The following is an 18,110-nucleotide window of genomic DNA, read 5'->3' as shown; positions in this document are numbered from 1 at the left end:
CTGAAACGATTAATTTAATTATGCCCTTTATTAGGGTGGGCCGGAGGGGTGCTGTCACTCGGACTACTGGAAAAGACATTACCCGAGGTAAGCTTGGCTTTCCCAGAACGTCCTCCTGACAGCACCCCTCCTATGAGACGATAAACAAGAACATTATAAGTTAGGGAGGGACTACTGCCTGCAACACCTTTCTTCCGAATGCTAGATCAGTATTGGCTAATAAGTTTAGTCTATAATGTTTGACAAACGTATTTTGGCTGGACCAGGTGGCCGCTCTGCAAATCTGCTCTATCGAGGCGCCTGCCCTCTCTGCCCAAGATGTTGATACACTTCTTGTGGAGTGAGCTTTAATTGAGGTCGGTAAAGGCCTCCCTTGAGTCTGATAAGCCGCGGTGATAGTTTGTCTGATCCATCTTGCAATTGATGTCTTAGAGGCTTGCCTCCCCTTGAATTTCCCCGCAAACAGCACCAACAAGGCATCTGATCTTCTCCAAGATGCAGTCCTTTCAAGATAATGAAGGATACACCTTCTAACATCCAAACAATGAAGCTTCCTCTCCTTTTCATTAGTTGGTTTATCACAGAATGATGGCAGAAAGATCTCCTGAGATCGATGAAACTTTGAAGTCACTTTAGGAAGGAATGCAAAGTCTGGACGTAGAGTAATCCTATCCTCCGAGATGGTACAATAAGGTGGCTTAATGGATAAGGCCTGAAGTTCGCTGACTCTCCTGGCTGTGGTGATTGCCAGAAGAAAGGCCGTTTTCAACGTCAGAAATTTATCTGGAATCTGATCCAGAGGCTCAAAGGGATGTTCACAAAGACTCTGTAACACCACATTCAAGTCCCAAGGGGGCACCTTAGATATCACCACAGGCCTGAGACGTTTAATTCCCTGAAAAAAACGAAGAAAAAACTCCTCCTGAGCTAATCTTCTCTCTAAATATACACTCAAAGCTGCTGTCTGAACTTTAAGAGTGCTGGAACTTAACCCCATCTGAAATCCATCCTGAAGAAATTCCAGAGCTGAGGCGGAAAGTCTAGAATCCTTCTCTTTCCTTGTACACCATTCACAGTAAATTTTCCATGTCTTCTGATAAATCTGCCTCGTCACCTTCTTGCGGGATTGTATTAACGTTTCAGAAAGTTTATCCGAAAACCCCTTTGATTTCAGGATTCCCCACTCAATCTCCATGCTGAAAGGTGAAGACGCTTGAAGTCCGGGTGAAGAACTGGGCCCTGCGACAACAAATCTGTTCTGACTGGTAACATTATTGGTTGACACATCGCTAAATTCTGTAACAGAGCAAACCACGGTCTTTTCGGCCAGAAAGGTACTATGAGAATTACTTGTGCTCTGTCCTGCATAATCTTGTTCAGAACCCTTGATATCAGAGGTATTGGGGGAAATGCATACATCAGGTTCAACCGCCACTCTATCGAGAAAGCGTCTATTTCCCACGGATTGTCCTTTGGATACAGGGAGCAAAACTTTAGACACTTTGAATTTTGTCTCCTTGCGAATAAGTCTACTGCAGGGGTGCCCCATGCCTGGCTGATCTGAACAAATACTTCTGGATTCAGAGACCATTCGTCTTGTAATATCGCTGACCTGCTGAGATAGTCTGCCACAACATTGCAAGTCCCCTTCAAATGAACTGCTCTGACGGATGTTAAGTTGCTCTCTGCCCAATGCAGAATCCTTGCTGTCTGAGACCACAACCGACGACTTCTTGTTCCTCCCTGATGATTCAGGTAAGCCACTACACTGCTGTTGTCGGACCTGATCAGGACATGACACTGATTGATTTGATCCTTGAAGAATTGAAGGCTTCTCCATACTGCTTCCAGTTCTCTGCTGTTGGAGGATCTTATTGCCATAGCCCTGGACCACTGCCCTTGTGCTGGTAGAGAGTCCATGTGAGCGCCCCACCCCCACGTACTGGCATCCGTCGTTATGATTCTTTGTACTGGAAAAAACCACATGCGGCCTTCCGATAGGTGAGACAGTTCCTGCCACCAGTTTAACGACACTTTCACACCGTATGGGATCAGAATCTTCCTTTCTAGTGCTGAAATGTTCCTGTTCCAGCTCCTTAGTATCCACAACTGCAGGTTCCTGGCATGGAATTGACCCCATTGTACTGCAGGGAAGACTGAGCTTAACAGACCGAGAAGTGCCATGGCTTTTCTTATACTGATGGAACTTGATTTCTGAAAAGAAAGAACAGAATTAAGTACTGCCGAAACTTTTCTTTCTGGGAGAAATACTCTTTGCTGGCGGGAGGAAAAAATAAACCCCAGATATTCCATAGATTGGCTGGGTATTAGCGCCGATTTTGACCAGTTAATTAACCAGCCTAAAGACTCTAGACTATCAATGCATATCTTAACCTGATCACTTACAGACTGTAAAGAATTACCCCAAATCAATAAATCATCTAGGTAAGCAATGATGTTAATGGACCTACACCTCAAGACTGCCAAAACTTCTGCCATCACCTTTGTGAACAGCCAAGGTGATGAAGCTAGCCCAAAAGGTAACACATTAAATTGGAAATGTCTTACCTCTTCTTGTAGGTGAATTGCAAATCTTAGGAATTGCTGGGACTCTAGATGAACTGGTACATGCAGGTAGACATCTTTGAGGTCCAGAGAAGCTAGAAAACAGTCTTTTTGCAACAGGGTTATTACAGACTTCACATTGTCCATTCGAAACTTCCTGTATTTTACGGCCCTGTTCAACCCCTTTAAATTTAGAATAAATCTGAAGGCTCCCTGAGGCTTTTTTATCAGAAAAACTGGTGAGTAGAACCCTTGGCCTCTCTGGCAGGATGGTACCTCTCGGATCACTCTTTTTTCCAGAAGGGAAGCAACCTCCTCCTGTAATGCCTTCCTTTGGTCTGGTGATTTTGGCTGTGGAGTTACCACATACTGCAGAGGTGGGGGATACTCGAATTCTATCTTGTAACCTTCCAACACTATTTTCAAGAGCCACTGACTTGTGAACCGCTGGCACCATGTTTCGTAGTAGTGGGAAAGCCTTCCCCCTACTGGAATACTGGCGTCATTGCTTATTGGGTTGGTTGGACCGGGGAAAAAGAGCCTTCCCTTTTTGGTTTCTATTTGGAATCCACTTCTTTTTAGGTGGGATCTTTGCCTCAGGTTCCTTGTTGCCGCTGCGAGCTGGGCCCCTGTACTGAAAAGCTCTCTTTTTGGTCGGAAAATTTTTCTTATAATCTGAGGTTCTCTCTAGCGTCTGGTCTAGCTTTGAACCAAATAACAGTTCACCTTCACAGGGCAAACCACACAACTTGGAGCGAGACGAATTGTCCCCCTGCCATGTTTTTACCCATATACCTCTCCTTGCCGAGTTGACAAGGGCAGTTGTTCTGGCCGTTAATTTAACCGTATCATCCGCTGCATCAGTTAAGTAATTAGTAGCGTTAAACAAATCTGGAAAGTCCTCTAAAATTTCTTCTCTGGGCACCCCCGAAGCTATCTTAGACTGAGTCTGCGTGAGCCAAGCTTTAAGGGATCGTCCCACTGCCGTGGATGCCACCAAAGTTCTCAAACTGCAAATCGGATTTTCTCGACACCCTTGAAAACGACGGGTCCAGTTTGGGAACCGGACCCCAGAATTTTTGATCTTCCGGACTGAAAGGATAACGACGAGAAAGAGACTTGGGCCAAAATGCCCTCCTTTCAGGGTCATCCCACTCCTTCCCAATCATTGACTTTAGAGAGGAATGGACTGGGATGAAACAATTCTGGGGTTCCGCCAAACTCACGTACATCTGATCCAAGGGGGTCAAAGATTTCCGCTCCACTGTTATCCCCATAGTATTTTGCATCCATCCCATCAAGTCCTTAAATACCACTGGGGATTCCTCCTTTACCACCTTCTCTCTACAAGACTGGCACAGTTTCTTCGTAGAGGAAGAATAGAAGCGAGAGTTGCACATAACACAGCGTTTCTCAGTTCTACCAGAAGATTGTCCCCCTTGACCTTGCTGAGACACAGCCTTGTCTTTGTCTTTATCACCTTTTGGGGCTTTAGGCTAAAAAGAAATAAAGACAGACTGTCAGCCTTACAAGGTGGACCTATGATTACAAATCAACTCCCTCAAAGTCTGAAAAATTACAGCTCACCAGAGAGGGGATAGCGCCAGACTCCGCAGAAGTCAGAGGAGAAGGGCCTACAGCGTCCTCCATGATCACCGACAGCAATGGTGATCGTGGCTAACATTCACATATATATACCCCTGTTAATTACCTGCAGCTGAAGTCAATCTTAACACCGCCGCGGCCCCTGCCGCTATGCCGTCAGCTGACTCGTCATGCGGGACGCATGCGCATGACGTCACTTCCACCCGGAACTTCCGGTTTCGCGCTCCTGCCGCCATAAAGCTTCCGCATCTCTAGGAGAAGCCTCCTCCACGCTGTGCGCCGGACCAGCTGAGTCCCCTGCTCAGCCTTACTATGCCCGCGCTGCACGCTGCACTCGCCGCCTGACGTAGTAGCACCTGGAGACCTCTCAAAGCGTCCCGTCCGGGACAGGAAAAACAACTGAATACCTTTTGTGAGTAACATCTTTATATACTACTCCTGCCTGCCTGTTATGCAAATTTGTATCTTCTAGCTTCCTGTCCAAAGTTTGGGAGGGAGACAAGTCTCATAGGAGGGGTGCTGTCAGGAGGACGTTCTGGGAAAGATGGCTGCCCCCATGTCAAAGATGGCAGCCCCCATGAATCACAAACATTTGCCTGTTCTTTTAAAACGGTGGGTAAGAGATTATATTACCTATCTATTCTAATTAACATAACTAATGTAACTTGATGACAGTATGTTTGTTTAGGCTGAAGTTCCCCTTTAATGTGATGAAGGCATAAACTAGGGTTGGAAGATCCACTGCAGGTATGAGGTGTTTAATTCCTGCAATGTTCCTTAGGTGAAAGAAGGAATGTTTCACAACAGGTTAGATTGGATTCCTGAAGCTCAATTTCCCATCAATCAGTACACCCAGGCTGCACACATAGGCCTCAATTCACTAAGCAGTTTAGACTAGTCTACAGATTAGACCTGTTTTTAGACCTGGTCTAACATTCAGTAATTACATAATTCACAAAGACAAACAAGGAGTAACCAAGCCCACTTTTTCTGACAGATTAGACCAGCTGATTTCTGTCGGTAAAGTAATTCTGTGTGATATTTTAGATGTGAGGATGGAACCTTTTGAATTAATTATGCAGGAGTTTAAGCTCTATACTTATGAGAAGAGTGCTTACTGCAATTATATCAACCAGGATATACAAAATACACCTGCATCTACAGGGATGGAGGAAGTTAAGAGGAACTTTAGCAAAAAGAGGACAAAGAGAAATCAATACCTTTGCAAAGTGAGAAGAAGAATACAAGAGAGATCAAAAAATGATTTACTACTGGCAGACTTGGAAAAAAAAAAAAAAGAAAGAAACAAGCAGCACTGACTGACATTATCTACAACCACACCCCCTAACAATGTGATAGACGAAAGGAGGTTTTTCTTTTTATAGATATATAAATGCACAGAGGGAGATACTGGTTGCTTGGCCATTAGAAACAGCTGTTATTTCCCACAATGCAACAAGGCTCACAGATAGGAAACGGTCAGGACTTAGGTCCCGACATCACGCTGTGGGAGGGGTTTCAGCACAATATCAGCCATAAAGATATTCATGATGATCCGAGGATTCCAGAAAAGGTAAAGATTTCTCATGGGAAAGGGGGTATCAACTACTGATTGGGATGAAGTTCAATCCTTGGTTACAGTTCCGCTTTAAATTATAATTGTGAAACTTATAATTTACAATGACCCATCTGTAGAGCTGAATATGTATTTTTATATTCAAGCAATATACTGTTGTAATATCTTTATTATGACTTTTTTTTTACAGGTATACCCCTATAATTGTACCATAAAAGCGCCAGGGGATTTGTCTTTTGTTTTATGTTTGACGAAAATAACAATCCATAGGCTTTGTAAAAAAACAAAAACAAATAACGCATAAACACTGGAGATGGAGGATTCCTATTGGTCTATTTCAATCCAATGGTGAGCCCCATACATCTGCTCAGGCTCCATTTCATATTACAGCAAAGCAGCAGAAGGTGACGCAAGAATGTGCAGGAATGTATACAGCGAACAGCCTGGTGAGAACGGACACTGTCCATCAGCATCCGGAGTTGTACTGCACAATCCTGTGTTCTGCTCAGCAGAACTGAAGCGACTGATGCATTGGCTGTGGACATGTCTGTTAATCTGCTGCCTTCCCTTCCAATACATGGTCTGTATTCAGTGCTAATGTAAACCTAGAATTCCCCCTTATCTGTTGCTGCTATCACATTTATAATATTATCATGTAAAATAGATCAAATCAGAAGTCAATCTTCTTCCATGAGGTTGCCACATTATGGATCTAGAACACTATCCCGAGATAAACTTTTACTCATTGCATAATTGTGTTCCTTTCATATAGTTTATAGGGTATTCCTCAAGCCAAATACTTTTTTTTGTTTTGTTTTAATACTCTAATTCCCTATAAACTAAACAAGCCTTGCCCACAGCTTCTCAAGTGCCTTGGCACTCTGAATAGCAAGGGCTTATGGGAGCTCAGTCTGGGCTGGAGGAGGTGTTACTAGCCAGAGATTTCAGAGGCAGACGGTAGGAGGGAGGAGGAGAGGGGAGTGAAGTTTTCACAAGCTGAGGGCAGAACAGCTTGCCTGTGTGTTATGATCACAAGCAGAACATGGCTGCTGTCATTGTATCACAGGAAGAAATAATCATATACTGTTGAAGCTGTTTGCAGCTAGATTTGTTGTATAAACTATCTTAACTTTAGATAAGATATATAGACAAGTTACTTGTTATAGATAGTTTTTCATCTCGGATCCGCTTTAAAATTATATCAAGAGATCTCTTGAAGATCCCATCACAGTCAGAGTGATCCAATCTCTCTGGATATCAGTCCTGTGCATGTCCAGCTTAACATGGCTGGAAGATAAATCCCTCTCTTCTTATTTTACTGGACTTGTCAGTTTCCACATTAGCGGAACTACCTGTATGTGAAAGTCTAACTCCCCTCCAGGTGTCTTGATCTTCTGTGGCTACTGTGAGGTTGGCCTCATCAACAGACAAGAATTTAATTGATGACTGATTCGTACCATAATGCAGTACAACAACCTAAGCCTTCTGATTCAGAGCATAATGCATTGCAACTCAAATGGTCACAGCCAACCCATTTATTCTAATATCTGCAGCAAGTTGAAACTATAGCAATAGCAAGCTGTAGTCAACTGCTAGGAGCTTGCAGTTAGGGTACATGCAAAAATAACTTGTTGTGTGACATAAAATCTGATTCATTTAGGTTGCAACAAAAACAAAACATATTTTTATAGCATTTTTGTGTTATATGGAGTGTTTATTCAGCAAGAAAATAAAAGGTTTTGCCTTTTTTTTACTCTTTAGGAAGTAAGCAACTGCAGATCCTGTCTAATATGCACAGCTAAAGCACCTGCTTTATTAACCCTTGCAATGGAAAAAAATAAAACGTTAACACAGGCAAGTTTTAACTTTGCTTAGTACTATATGTCCCATTTTTGTCTCATAATGTCAAGTCAGTTCAGTTACTTTAAAGTGACACTGAAGTGAAAAATAAATGATATAATGAATTGGTTGTGTAGTACGGATAATTACTAGAGCATTAGTAGCAAAGAAAATATTCTCATATTTTTATTTTATTTTCAGGTATATACTTTTTTTTTAAATATATAACATTGCATCATTCTCTAATATTTGCAGTTTACACACTACTCAGCATTCTAAATGATTTTACAAAGCAGGCAAGTGAACTTTTGAACTTGCAGATAAAAAACAAAATTGAGTGAAAAGAGTGAAGCTCTTTTGCACAGATAACAACTGGACTTTATTTTTTAACTCTTCCTGTACTTGAAACAATATTAGACTCATATCTCTGCTCCTAATGTTTTATTTCTAAGCTGTACTACACAACCTATTCATTATATCATAAGTTTCTTTTCACTTCAGATTCCCTTGAAAGCTACCTAAAGTGTAACTTAGGTGCCCAGATTAACTTACCTAGGGGTTCTTCTAGCCCCCTGTGTTTCTTCTGGTCCCTGGTTTTCATTCCATTTGGATCCACTCAGCAGCTGTCCTTTCTGAAAGCTGCATGTGTGGCCCTAAGCCACGAGCTTCCAGTCATGGGCTACAGGGCATGCACGGCCCTGGATGCGTGCCGCCTCCATTATGCAACCATAGCCCAGAGCATTTGGTGAATGCACAGTTGCTGTTTTTATGAACTGTGCAAGCGCAGAATGCTCCCAGCTATGGGAGTGTGATCGAGGAAGCGCGTGGCATGGGGCAGAAAATTGTAAGATAAAAATGACATAAGCATTGAAGTCAGTTCAAGGTAAAAAGTAAATTATGCTCAACGTTGGATCCCAAATTAAGCTCGCAATTGCAGAAACCACACATGCCAGATGATGACAATGCTGAGATAGAATCCTGAAGCCCCTATGCTATGTCAAAAATGCCTCCATATGCAAAAAGAGAAAAAAAAAACCCAACCTAACATAAGTGTCTACTGAGCCGTCTTTTACAACTAAAAGTTTTCCCACACTGAGCACATGAATAGGGCTTCTCACCAGTGTGAATTCTCTCATGAACAACAAGGCTTACTTTTTGTTTAAAAGATTTCCCACACTCAGTGCACGAATACGGCATTGCACCAGTGTGAGATCTCTCATGGATGACAAGCTGATGTTTCTCTACAAAACATTTCCCACACTCAGTGCATGAATAGGGTCTCTCACCAGTGTGAGATTTCTCATGTCTGATCAGATGTGCTTTCAGTGAAAAACATTTTCCGCAATCAGAACATGAATAGGGTTTCTCACCAGTGTGAGATCGCTCATGTAAAACAAGGCTTACTTTTTGTTTAAAACATTTCCCACACTCAGTGCATGAATACGGCATTGCACCAGTGTGAGATCTCTCATGGATGGCAAGATGATATTTCTGTACAAAACATTTCCCACAGTCAGTGCATGAATAGGGTCTTTCACCAGTGTGATATCTCTCATGCTTGACTAGGTCTGATTTTCGTATAAAACATTTCCCACACTCAGGACATGTATAGGACCTCTCACCAGTGTGATATCTCTCATGGATGGCAAGCCCTTTTGTATCTGCAAAACATTTCCCACACTCAGCACATGAATAGGGCTTCTCCCCAGTGTGACATCTCTCATGTCTGACAAGACTTGATTTCCAAACAAAACATTTCCCACACGTGGTACAGGAATATGACCCTCCAGCAGGGGGAGAGCTGTGCTGGGTGTGAGGCTCCTCAGGATCAAACAGGTGAGGGGAGTCTGAGGGAATATTTGTGGTAACCAGGTTATCTAAAAGAGACTCTTGTCCAATGTCATCATCATCATCCATGGTACAGTCTGTGGATCCAGAGAGACGAGTCTTTGAGAGGTTCCTGGCATCAGTGCTCCGTTCTGCAAATACAGAAACATCATCAGTTCCTGAATTCTAAAGAGATTAACTATTATCAATAAAGGGAGATGCTGATCATTCGAAGTTGATGCAAAATCCAGGGCTGTGGAGGTACAAAAAAATCCACCAACTCCGACTCCGCTGGTTAGCATTCCACCAACTCCAACTCCTCTAATTTGCATATTACAATCTCGTTGATTGAAAGTATGTAACATGAAATGCATCTCTTAACTGCCAACGCTTAGGAATTTTAAAAGACAGCTGAAGAGAGGGATATAGAGGCTTCCATATTTATTCCCTTTTAAACAATACCAGTTACCTGGCTATCCAGCTGATCTTCTGCCACTAATACTTTTAATCATATACTAAAACTAGTCCTTGGTAAGAGTACTTGTAGAGGGTACAGACAGGAATAAAGAACATCTATCAGCCACTAGGCAATGTAACTGTGGGTACATGTAAGAGTGATGTGCAGGTACTCTGCAGGGGAATGAGGGGATTCTTCCTCCATTACACATTCTTCAGGTACAATCTGAAGCAGGTTTATGGGCGATAGACAACACCTCTGTGTTCAATGTGAACAACATTCTCAGTAGATTCCCTGCAGCTCAGTGGGGAGTGCATATGTAGAGTATAGTAATCCTTTGTAACAAAGTAAACCTGAGATAGATGAAAGTTATATACATACCTGGGGCTTCCTCCAGCCCCCTTCAGGCTAATCAGTCCCTCGCTGTCCTCCTCCGCCACATGGATCTTCTGCTATGGGTCCCAGTACTTGAGCCAGTCAGGCGTAGTGCACATGCACACACTGCGCCACCAGGAACGTACTACACCTGCACAGCACTATTGCACAGATGCAGAACGCTCCTGGCTGTGGAAGCGGCATGCGGCCGGACTGCGCTGACTGCCTGAATTACCAGGACTCATAGCAGAAGATCCAGGTGGTGGAGGAGGACAGCGAGGGACTGATTAGCCTGAAGGGGGCTGGAAGAAGCCCCAGGTATGTATAAAACTTATTTTCATCTGTCTCAGGTACCCTTTAATTCATAGTCACCAAATCAAATTTTAACAACATATCAAAATTATTTGATTCATGAGCAAAGGGAGTGCATACATTTCCATAAACCAGCATCTGCAGAATTATTTCCATCTTATTCACCATCTCTATTAGTGACACGGCTACACATCAGGCTTTATTCTTACAGCATAGAGGTTATTTAGTGTATATAAGAGATTTCAGTGTACACATCATATATACAGTCACAATCAGATATGTATATCTGACTTTAAAAATAAGGGGACTGTTTTATTGAAGTAACACAAGTAACTATTCTTTGATTGGTTTATTTCATTTTTGTGGACTAAGCAGAGCTATTACTGTGTATATAAATTATTTATGATGACTATTATCTGAGAAATAGAATATTTTATCATATTCTTTTAAAAAACATAAATGGGCAAGCACCATCAACCATTCCCCAATAGTAAGGGAAAAATTATACAAGTGTGCAGAAAGGAACAAATTAATATACAAGGCTAACGAAGAACAGTAGTCCCCTTTAAATACCGCACCACTCCATCAATTGTAATCAATTCATCATCTTTATTCAACAAACATAAAAACACTTAAAACCAATGTGAGCAGCCATGTAATAATAATAATAATAAGATAACAGTCCATGATTAATGTATAAATCAATCTCCACAAGAGTATCAACAAACAGTAATGCCCCTGAATTCATATAAAGTAAAAATACTGATGTAAAAATCTACCCTGAGTGATCCAGCAACAAGGACAGTGAAAAACAAGCTAAAAAGTGACCATAGTGCTTGAAGAAGAAAGACCAGTAACAGCCAGATAAATTGAAAGTGATACAGTGCATATAATCAGCGTAATAACGCTGTAAATAAGGTGCAATTAGCCATAGAGGTGCTGCGTGCACAAGAGAAAAAGACAGCGACTAGCGCTGAGGAAGGAACTTATCGCTTACCAGAGGATCTGAGTGTGGAGATGAACTACCATGGCATACCAACCTGCCGTCGCGATTCGCCGCTTTCCGCAATATAGCGGCTTCCACTGGGCATAAAAACCTGAAAGTGTCCTCGGCAATTTAAGGAGAAGGAACTAAGTGGGCGGGCCCGTGAATACACCTATCACATCACGTTGTGCACGGCCGTGCACACACCAGGAAGGCTCTGCAGCGCTGATTAGCGCTACATCACTTCCTGCTCCTGACCCTAGGGATTATGGGTATTGTAGTCTCCGAGGAAAAGATAAAAGGAGTGAATAAAGGCTAATGAATATGGCAAAAAGAAGCCAAAGATTATAAAAATAGTTAGAAGAGCATAGCTCAAAATATATATGATCACATAGTGTATAAATAAACACCAAAAATACATAAAGAGAGATACGATCATTCAAACATATTCGTCATCTGGATGAAGGAAGAGGATTATTCCTTCATTCATGGGATCCATGGTCTTCCTCTGAAGATTCGTCTAAATTGATATATTTTCCTTATAATTATCCTATGTTTCATAGCTTCTGGCATGTGTCTAGAATTATTGTTGTATTTTTGTGTTTTGGCCACATGATGGCGATATTGGCAGCCTCTACGTATATTTCATGCATTGTTAATATGTTTGAATGATCGTATCTCTCTTTATGTATTTTTGGTGTTTATTTATACACTATGTGATCATATATATTTTGAGCTATGCTCTTCTAACTATTTTTATAATCTTTGGCTTCTTTTTGCCATATTCATTAGCCTTTATTCACTCCTTTTATCTTTTCCTCGGAGACTACAATACCCATAATCCCTAGGGTCAGGAGCAGGAAGTGATGTAGCGCTAATCAGCGCTGCAGAGCCTTCCTGGTGTGTGCACGGCCGTGCACAACGTGATGTGATAGGTGTATTCACGGGCCCGCCCACTTAGTTCCTTCTCCTTAAATTGCCGAGGACACTTTCAGGTTTTTATGCCCAGTGGAAGCCGCTATATTGCGGAAAGCGGCGAATCGCGACGGCAGGTTGGTATGCCATGGTAGTTCATCTCCACACTCAGATCCTCTGGTAAGCGATAAGTTCCTTCCTCAGCGCTAGTCGCTGTCTTTTTCTCTTGTGCACGCAGCACCTCTATGGCTAATTGCACCTTATTTACAGCGTTATTACGCTGATTATATGCACTGTATCACTTTCAATTTATCTGGCTGTTACTGGTCTTTCTTCTTCAAGCACTATGGTCACTTTTTAGCTTGTTTTTCACTGTCCTTGTTGCTGGATCACTCAGGGTAGATTTTTACATCAGTATTTTTACTTTATATGAATTCAGGGGCATTACTGTTTGTTGATACTCTTGTGGAGATTGATTTATACATTAATCATGGACTGTTATCTTATTATTATTATTACATGGCTGCTCACATTGGTTTTAAGTGTTTTTATGTTTGTTGAATAAAGATGATGAATTGATTACAATTGATGGAGTGGTGCGGTATTTAAAGGGGACTACTATTTTATCATATTTTCTATTTTAATTACAGTTTAAATGCATTAGGAGTCGGTGTATTTTTCCCCTACTCTGACTCCAGGTACCCAAAAGTTGCTCTAACTCCACAGCCCTGGCAAAATGTATGCATATTGAAGTAGACCAAATGCAGAAGCTGCATAGCTTTGCATATAACTAGTTTACAATTTGTACCATCTCAGAGTTATTGGCAGGTCACTGACCTTCACTAGTTTTCAGCCTAAACTGTAGAATATTGTGCTTATTATAGGCAGCCAGTCACATGACAAAAACTTTGCCTTGCATGCTAATCTTATTCATCCTCAAAATCAGCCAATCAGTGCATTTATGTCATGGAGATCCAAAACCACTAATGCTGGGTACACACTGAGATTTTATGGCCGATTTACTGTCAGATCGATTATTTCCAACATGTCCGATTTGCTTTTCGATCGATTTCCCAACATTTTCCAATCGATTTCCGTTAACTTTACTAGGAAATTGATCGGAAAATGCTCGGAAAGCAAATCGGACATGTTGGAAATAATCGATCTGACAGTAAATTGACCATAAAATCTCATAGTGTGTACCCGGCATAAGAAGAAAGAATAGCAACTTTTTACATTTTTTTCTGTGAATGAGTGAAATCTGATTTGCTGTTTGTAGCTCTGGCCAGGTAAGCAGGGGGGACACGAGACCCCCACAAGATATCATCCCAGGTAGTAGAGGAGCTGCATATCAAGTTTAGTTGAAAATTGATCTGGACGTTTTCAAGTGATCGTGGCACATACATAGATACACATCCGTGTACAGTAATGTACTGTGATAATTATCAGCTTATTACAAGCCGGTAAAACTCCGGTCACCACCCCTACTGTGACCAATCCAGCCACACCATCACAGACCCCAATGATCTTCCACTGAACCCTCCATATCCGTATTCTCAGCAAATTGGTATCAGCCCTCCCCCTCCTCCATTCCCCACCCACCAACCCTACCACTACCTCATGGTCCATCTCCACATGCTAGTTCACCTTCTCTCCCTCCTACTTACCGCTACCCTCATCCAACCCATTGGGATTGATGGGGATGAGAAACTTCTACAGCTGGAAAGTAGGTGGATTATCAAACTAGGCACAGAGGGTCCATCTGGATTCAATGATAGGATTGACATGGGGATTTTCCTTTAGAAGAGCCATTGGGGCACAGTGATCATGAGGAACCATTGGGAGGTAGTCCTTGCATACCATGGACCACATTGAGTGCCACAACAATGGGGTAACAATTAGAGTAGTATTTGTAAATTATGTAAACAGGACCAATGATGTAGATACTGCGATGTACTTGGGTACATCCCATGGTCATCTGGTTCCAATGATTGAGGTCTCATGAATATAACATGTATTAAGGTGGAGAGAGTTTTGTTACAACAATTGCCCGATTCTAGGTATATTGTGTCCCTATGTATTCTAGTTCTTTAAACCGGGTTGAAAAAATGAACTCCATGAGACAGATGATAGAGAGTGGATATAGCTGGAGTTTTTCTCTAACCCTCCTCATTGAAGTCTCATTTCTATAAAGTGGTTTGAGTATATAATTGAGATAATTCTCTTGAATTTCTTTATTTGATTATTATGGATTTTTGCTTATATTTTTTAACTGTATTTCTGTGTTTTGTGTGTCTCAAACAATAGCCCGCTCTGGTTGGCTGAAAATCCACATGTTGTGCTTTACAGCCCCTGCTCTATGGATCACTGGTGTACACTTTATCACCTGTTGAGCCCTGCAACCTAATGTGCAGCCACGTCTATCTGAATTACGTACTTGCGCTATGTGGCTGGGCAATGTCTTCTGAAGTTTTTTGACCACAAGATGGCAGCAATACGGTACGTATGTCCGTACGGCTGTCGTGCAGGATGCGTTCCAATGTAAGGAAGTTGGCGGCTTTTTAGGTGTAAACAGGTGCAGAGGAAATTACGCCACTGTAGTAAGCGGCGATGAATGAGTAATGTATTGCAGGTGCGGAGAGGACAGGTGAGTGGCTGCCATTGGTGGATGGAAAACTAAGGGGGTGTGGCTTTCAGTAGATCAGAGCGGGACAAGATATTGGGGGTTACACGGTCTCGAGAAAGCCCTTATTGAGGGGCCAAACGATCGCCGACCGTCCTCCGTACTACCTTATACAACCTCTTTAACGATAAGTATTGCTTGACTGTCTTTTACCACTGATGTTTTTATGGAAGGAACCCATTAAAGTTTGGAGTTTTATTGAAGTACTGCATAGCGAGCTGCTCCTGGGTATTCTTACTCTCTTGAATGACACCAATCTCAAACCCTACCTGTCCCCATTCCCCTCCTACCCCTCACCCATATCCCACTACCTAGCTCCCGCACTTCTGCACCTCCTGCCCTGCTCCTTCTCACTCCCCCGCACCTATGTAGCCCCCTTGCCTCAAATTAATTCCCATTTGTCCCACCCACAGGCACTTTTACTTTCTTACCTCCTCTCCTGAGGCCTCTGGAATGTCAGATTTGTCTGCAACAAACATGTTAATCCATGAGCTTTTCTTTTCCAAAACACTCACCTTCCTCACCCCCTCTGACTCTGCTGCAGCTGCTGCCCTCTCCTATGGGGGACTTCACCTTATTCACACCCTCTGAACTGACAACAGGACTAGGGGAGGGGTGGGCCTGCTCCTCTCCCTGTCCCGCACCTTCTGGGTCCTCATAACACCCCCCTCCATTCACTTTACATTCTTAATGCCCATGTATTCCGCCTCTACCATTTCCTCCTAGCCCTTATCATGGTCCTTTACAGCTCTCTATACCACACTTCCTTGACAACCTTACCTGCTAGCTCCCATATATCCTCTCCTCTTGGCCTCACCCAGCACATTAACACCCCCATGCAGCTTGCTGGCCATACTCTGGAACGCTTATTCTCCAAATATACCACCCTCATCCACCTGGATATCCCACCCTTCCCCCCTCTCTGGCCATCAACTCCTCACCTTCCCTCTCTTCCCATCAAGCACCTCCCACCCACCTCTCCTGCCTGGATGGTGGAAAAGAGATCTGTATAACCTCAACCCCACTATACTAGCCAACCATCTTAACTCCCACACCCTAACTTGCCCCAACCAAGCTGCAGCACAATATAATCAAGCCCTCTTATCGGCCATAGACGATACTGCCCCACATCTTTCACATGTGCCGCCAATCCAAACCTGGCAGACCACCCTCACTTATGACCTCCAAAAAAACACTTGCTACTAAACGCAAACGGAGGAAATCGCGCTTTACAATACGAAGAGAACTCTCTCTCCTTTACTCCACTGCCCCCACCTTTTCCCCGCAGACAGCTCCCACACCTTACCCTCCTTCAGCTCCATTACTCCCGTCACCATTGAGGTAGTCAACCAGCTACTGCCACTTCCTGCCCCTTCAACCCTGTTCAAATGGACATATTCTGACACCACTTCCCTGCCTTGAGCCCAGTCCACACCTGATAAATTATTAACCCCCTTGCCGTTCCAATTACTGCGGCAAGGTGGCAGCGCAGCACTTTTACATTTTTTTATTTTTTTTTAAATCATGTAGCTAGCCTAGCGCTAGCTACATGATAGCCGCTGAGCAGCGGCAGCCCCCTACCCTCTTCGATCGCCTCCGGCTATCTGCGCAAGCAGGAAATCCCGTTCAGAACGGGATTTCCTGCATGGCTTCCCCCGTCGCCATGGCGACGGGGCGGGATGACGTCGTGGACGTCGGGACGTCAGAGGGAGTCCCGATCCACCCCTCAGCGCTGCCTGGCACTGATTGGCCAGGCTGCGCAGGGGGTCTGGGGGGGGGGGGGGGAGGGGGCGGCGCAACGGGTAGCAGCGAATCGGCGGCAGCATTCGAGTTAAGCACGCAGCTAGCAAAGTGCTAGCTGCGTGCAATAAAAAAAAAATTGTGAAAATCGGCCCAGCGGGGCCTGAGCAATCCTCCTGCGCAAGTTACCCCGAGCTCAGCTCGGGATAACCGGCAAGGAGGTTAAACCACAAGGTTGCTCAGACGGCATCTCAATACATTTTAATTTAACCTTGGCAATATAACTAGCTTAAAATACCCTGTAACCATAAAACCATCTGAACGGGGCAGCAGCTTCTCTAAGCAGACACGAGCCACACTCAGTCTAAATCTAAGCTCCACACACATGCAACATACATGGAGGACCCGTGTGACAATAGGATTGTAACCACTTCTGATAAAGCCAGCTATGTCTTCAGGTGGATGAATGATAGATAAAATCCTCCATATTCCTATAAACCGACATTCCACTTAAAGGACAACTGTAACGAGAGGGTCATGGAGGCTGCCATATTTATTTCCTTTTAAACAATACCAGTTGCCTGGCAGCCCTGCTGATCTATTTGGTAGCAGTAGTGTTTATTATGGTTTGTGTTTACCTGTGTTGACAAATGCTGCCAGGATTCAATAGATCTGAACACTGAGTAAGTCTTTTTGCATTTCAAAGGAGGAATACTGAGTGACATCATGTCAGATTGGACCTACAGAATCCTATATACAGTAAGTCTCTATATGTTCTTGGCCCCTTACTGTTCTCGCTAAACACCTCCTCAATTGGCAAAGTCCTCTCCTTCATGGGCTCCAAATACCACCTGTATGCTGACGACACCTAAATCTACCTCCACACCCTGGATCTCTCTACAACTACCATGGACACGGTCTCCTGCCCCTCAACTATTTTCTCTTGGTTGTCCTCCAGATTCCCGAATCTAAATCCAGACAAAATGGAGCTCCTTATTTTCCTGTCCTGCACAGCAGCACCTTGCCTGGATATTTACATTGTGTTCGACAACATGACTATTCTTCCTACCTACCAAGCTCACTTGGTGTGCCTGGACTGCCATCTCCTTTGCATCATATATGCAAAACATTACCCAATCCTGCAACTTCCACCTCTGTGACATCTCCTAGATCCGCCCCTTCCTGACACTGGATACAGCCAAACTCCTCCTTCATGCCCTCATCTCCTGCC

At 43.3% G+C, this 18,110-nt stretch overlaps 1 protein-coding gene across 1 annotated transcript in view; it reads right to left on the bottom strand.

The window, feature by feature from the left end:
- Positions 1-18,110, bottom strand: part of LOC137536809 (uncharacterized) — a 245,257-nt gene that overhangs the window by 204,145 nt on the left and 23,002 nt on the right. The window contains 4 exon segments of the mRNA XM_068259008.1: positions 536-2,214; positions 3,548-4,061; positions 7,554-7,567; positions 8,632-9,564. Coding sequence (XP_068115109.1) covers positions 536-2,214; positions 3,548-4,061; positions 7,554-7,567; positions 8,632-9,564 — 3,140 coding nt within the window.

Source organism: Hyperolius riggenbachi, chromosome 10 (genome assembly GCF_040937935.1).
Source record: "Hyperolius riggenbachi isolate aHypRig1 chromosome 10, aHypRig1.pri, whole genome shotgun sequence".
NCBI lineage: Eukaryota > Metazoa > Chordata > Amphibia > Anura > Hyperoliidae > Hyperolius > Hyperolius riggenbachi.
This window is presented reverse-complemented; position numbering and strand designations above follow the sequence as displayed.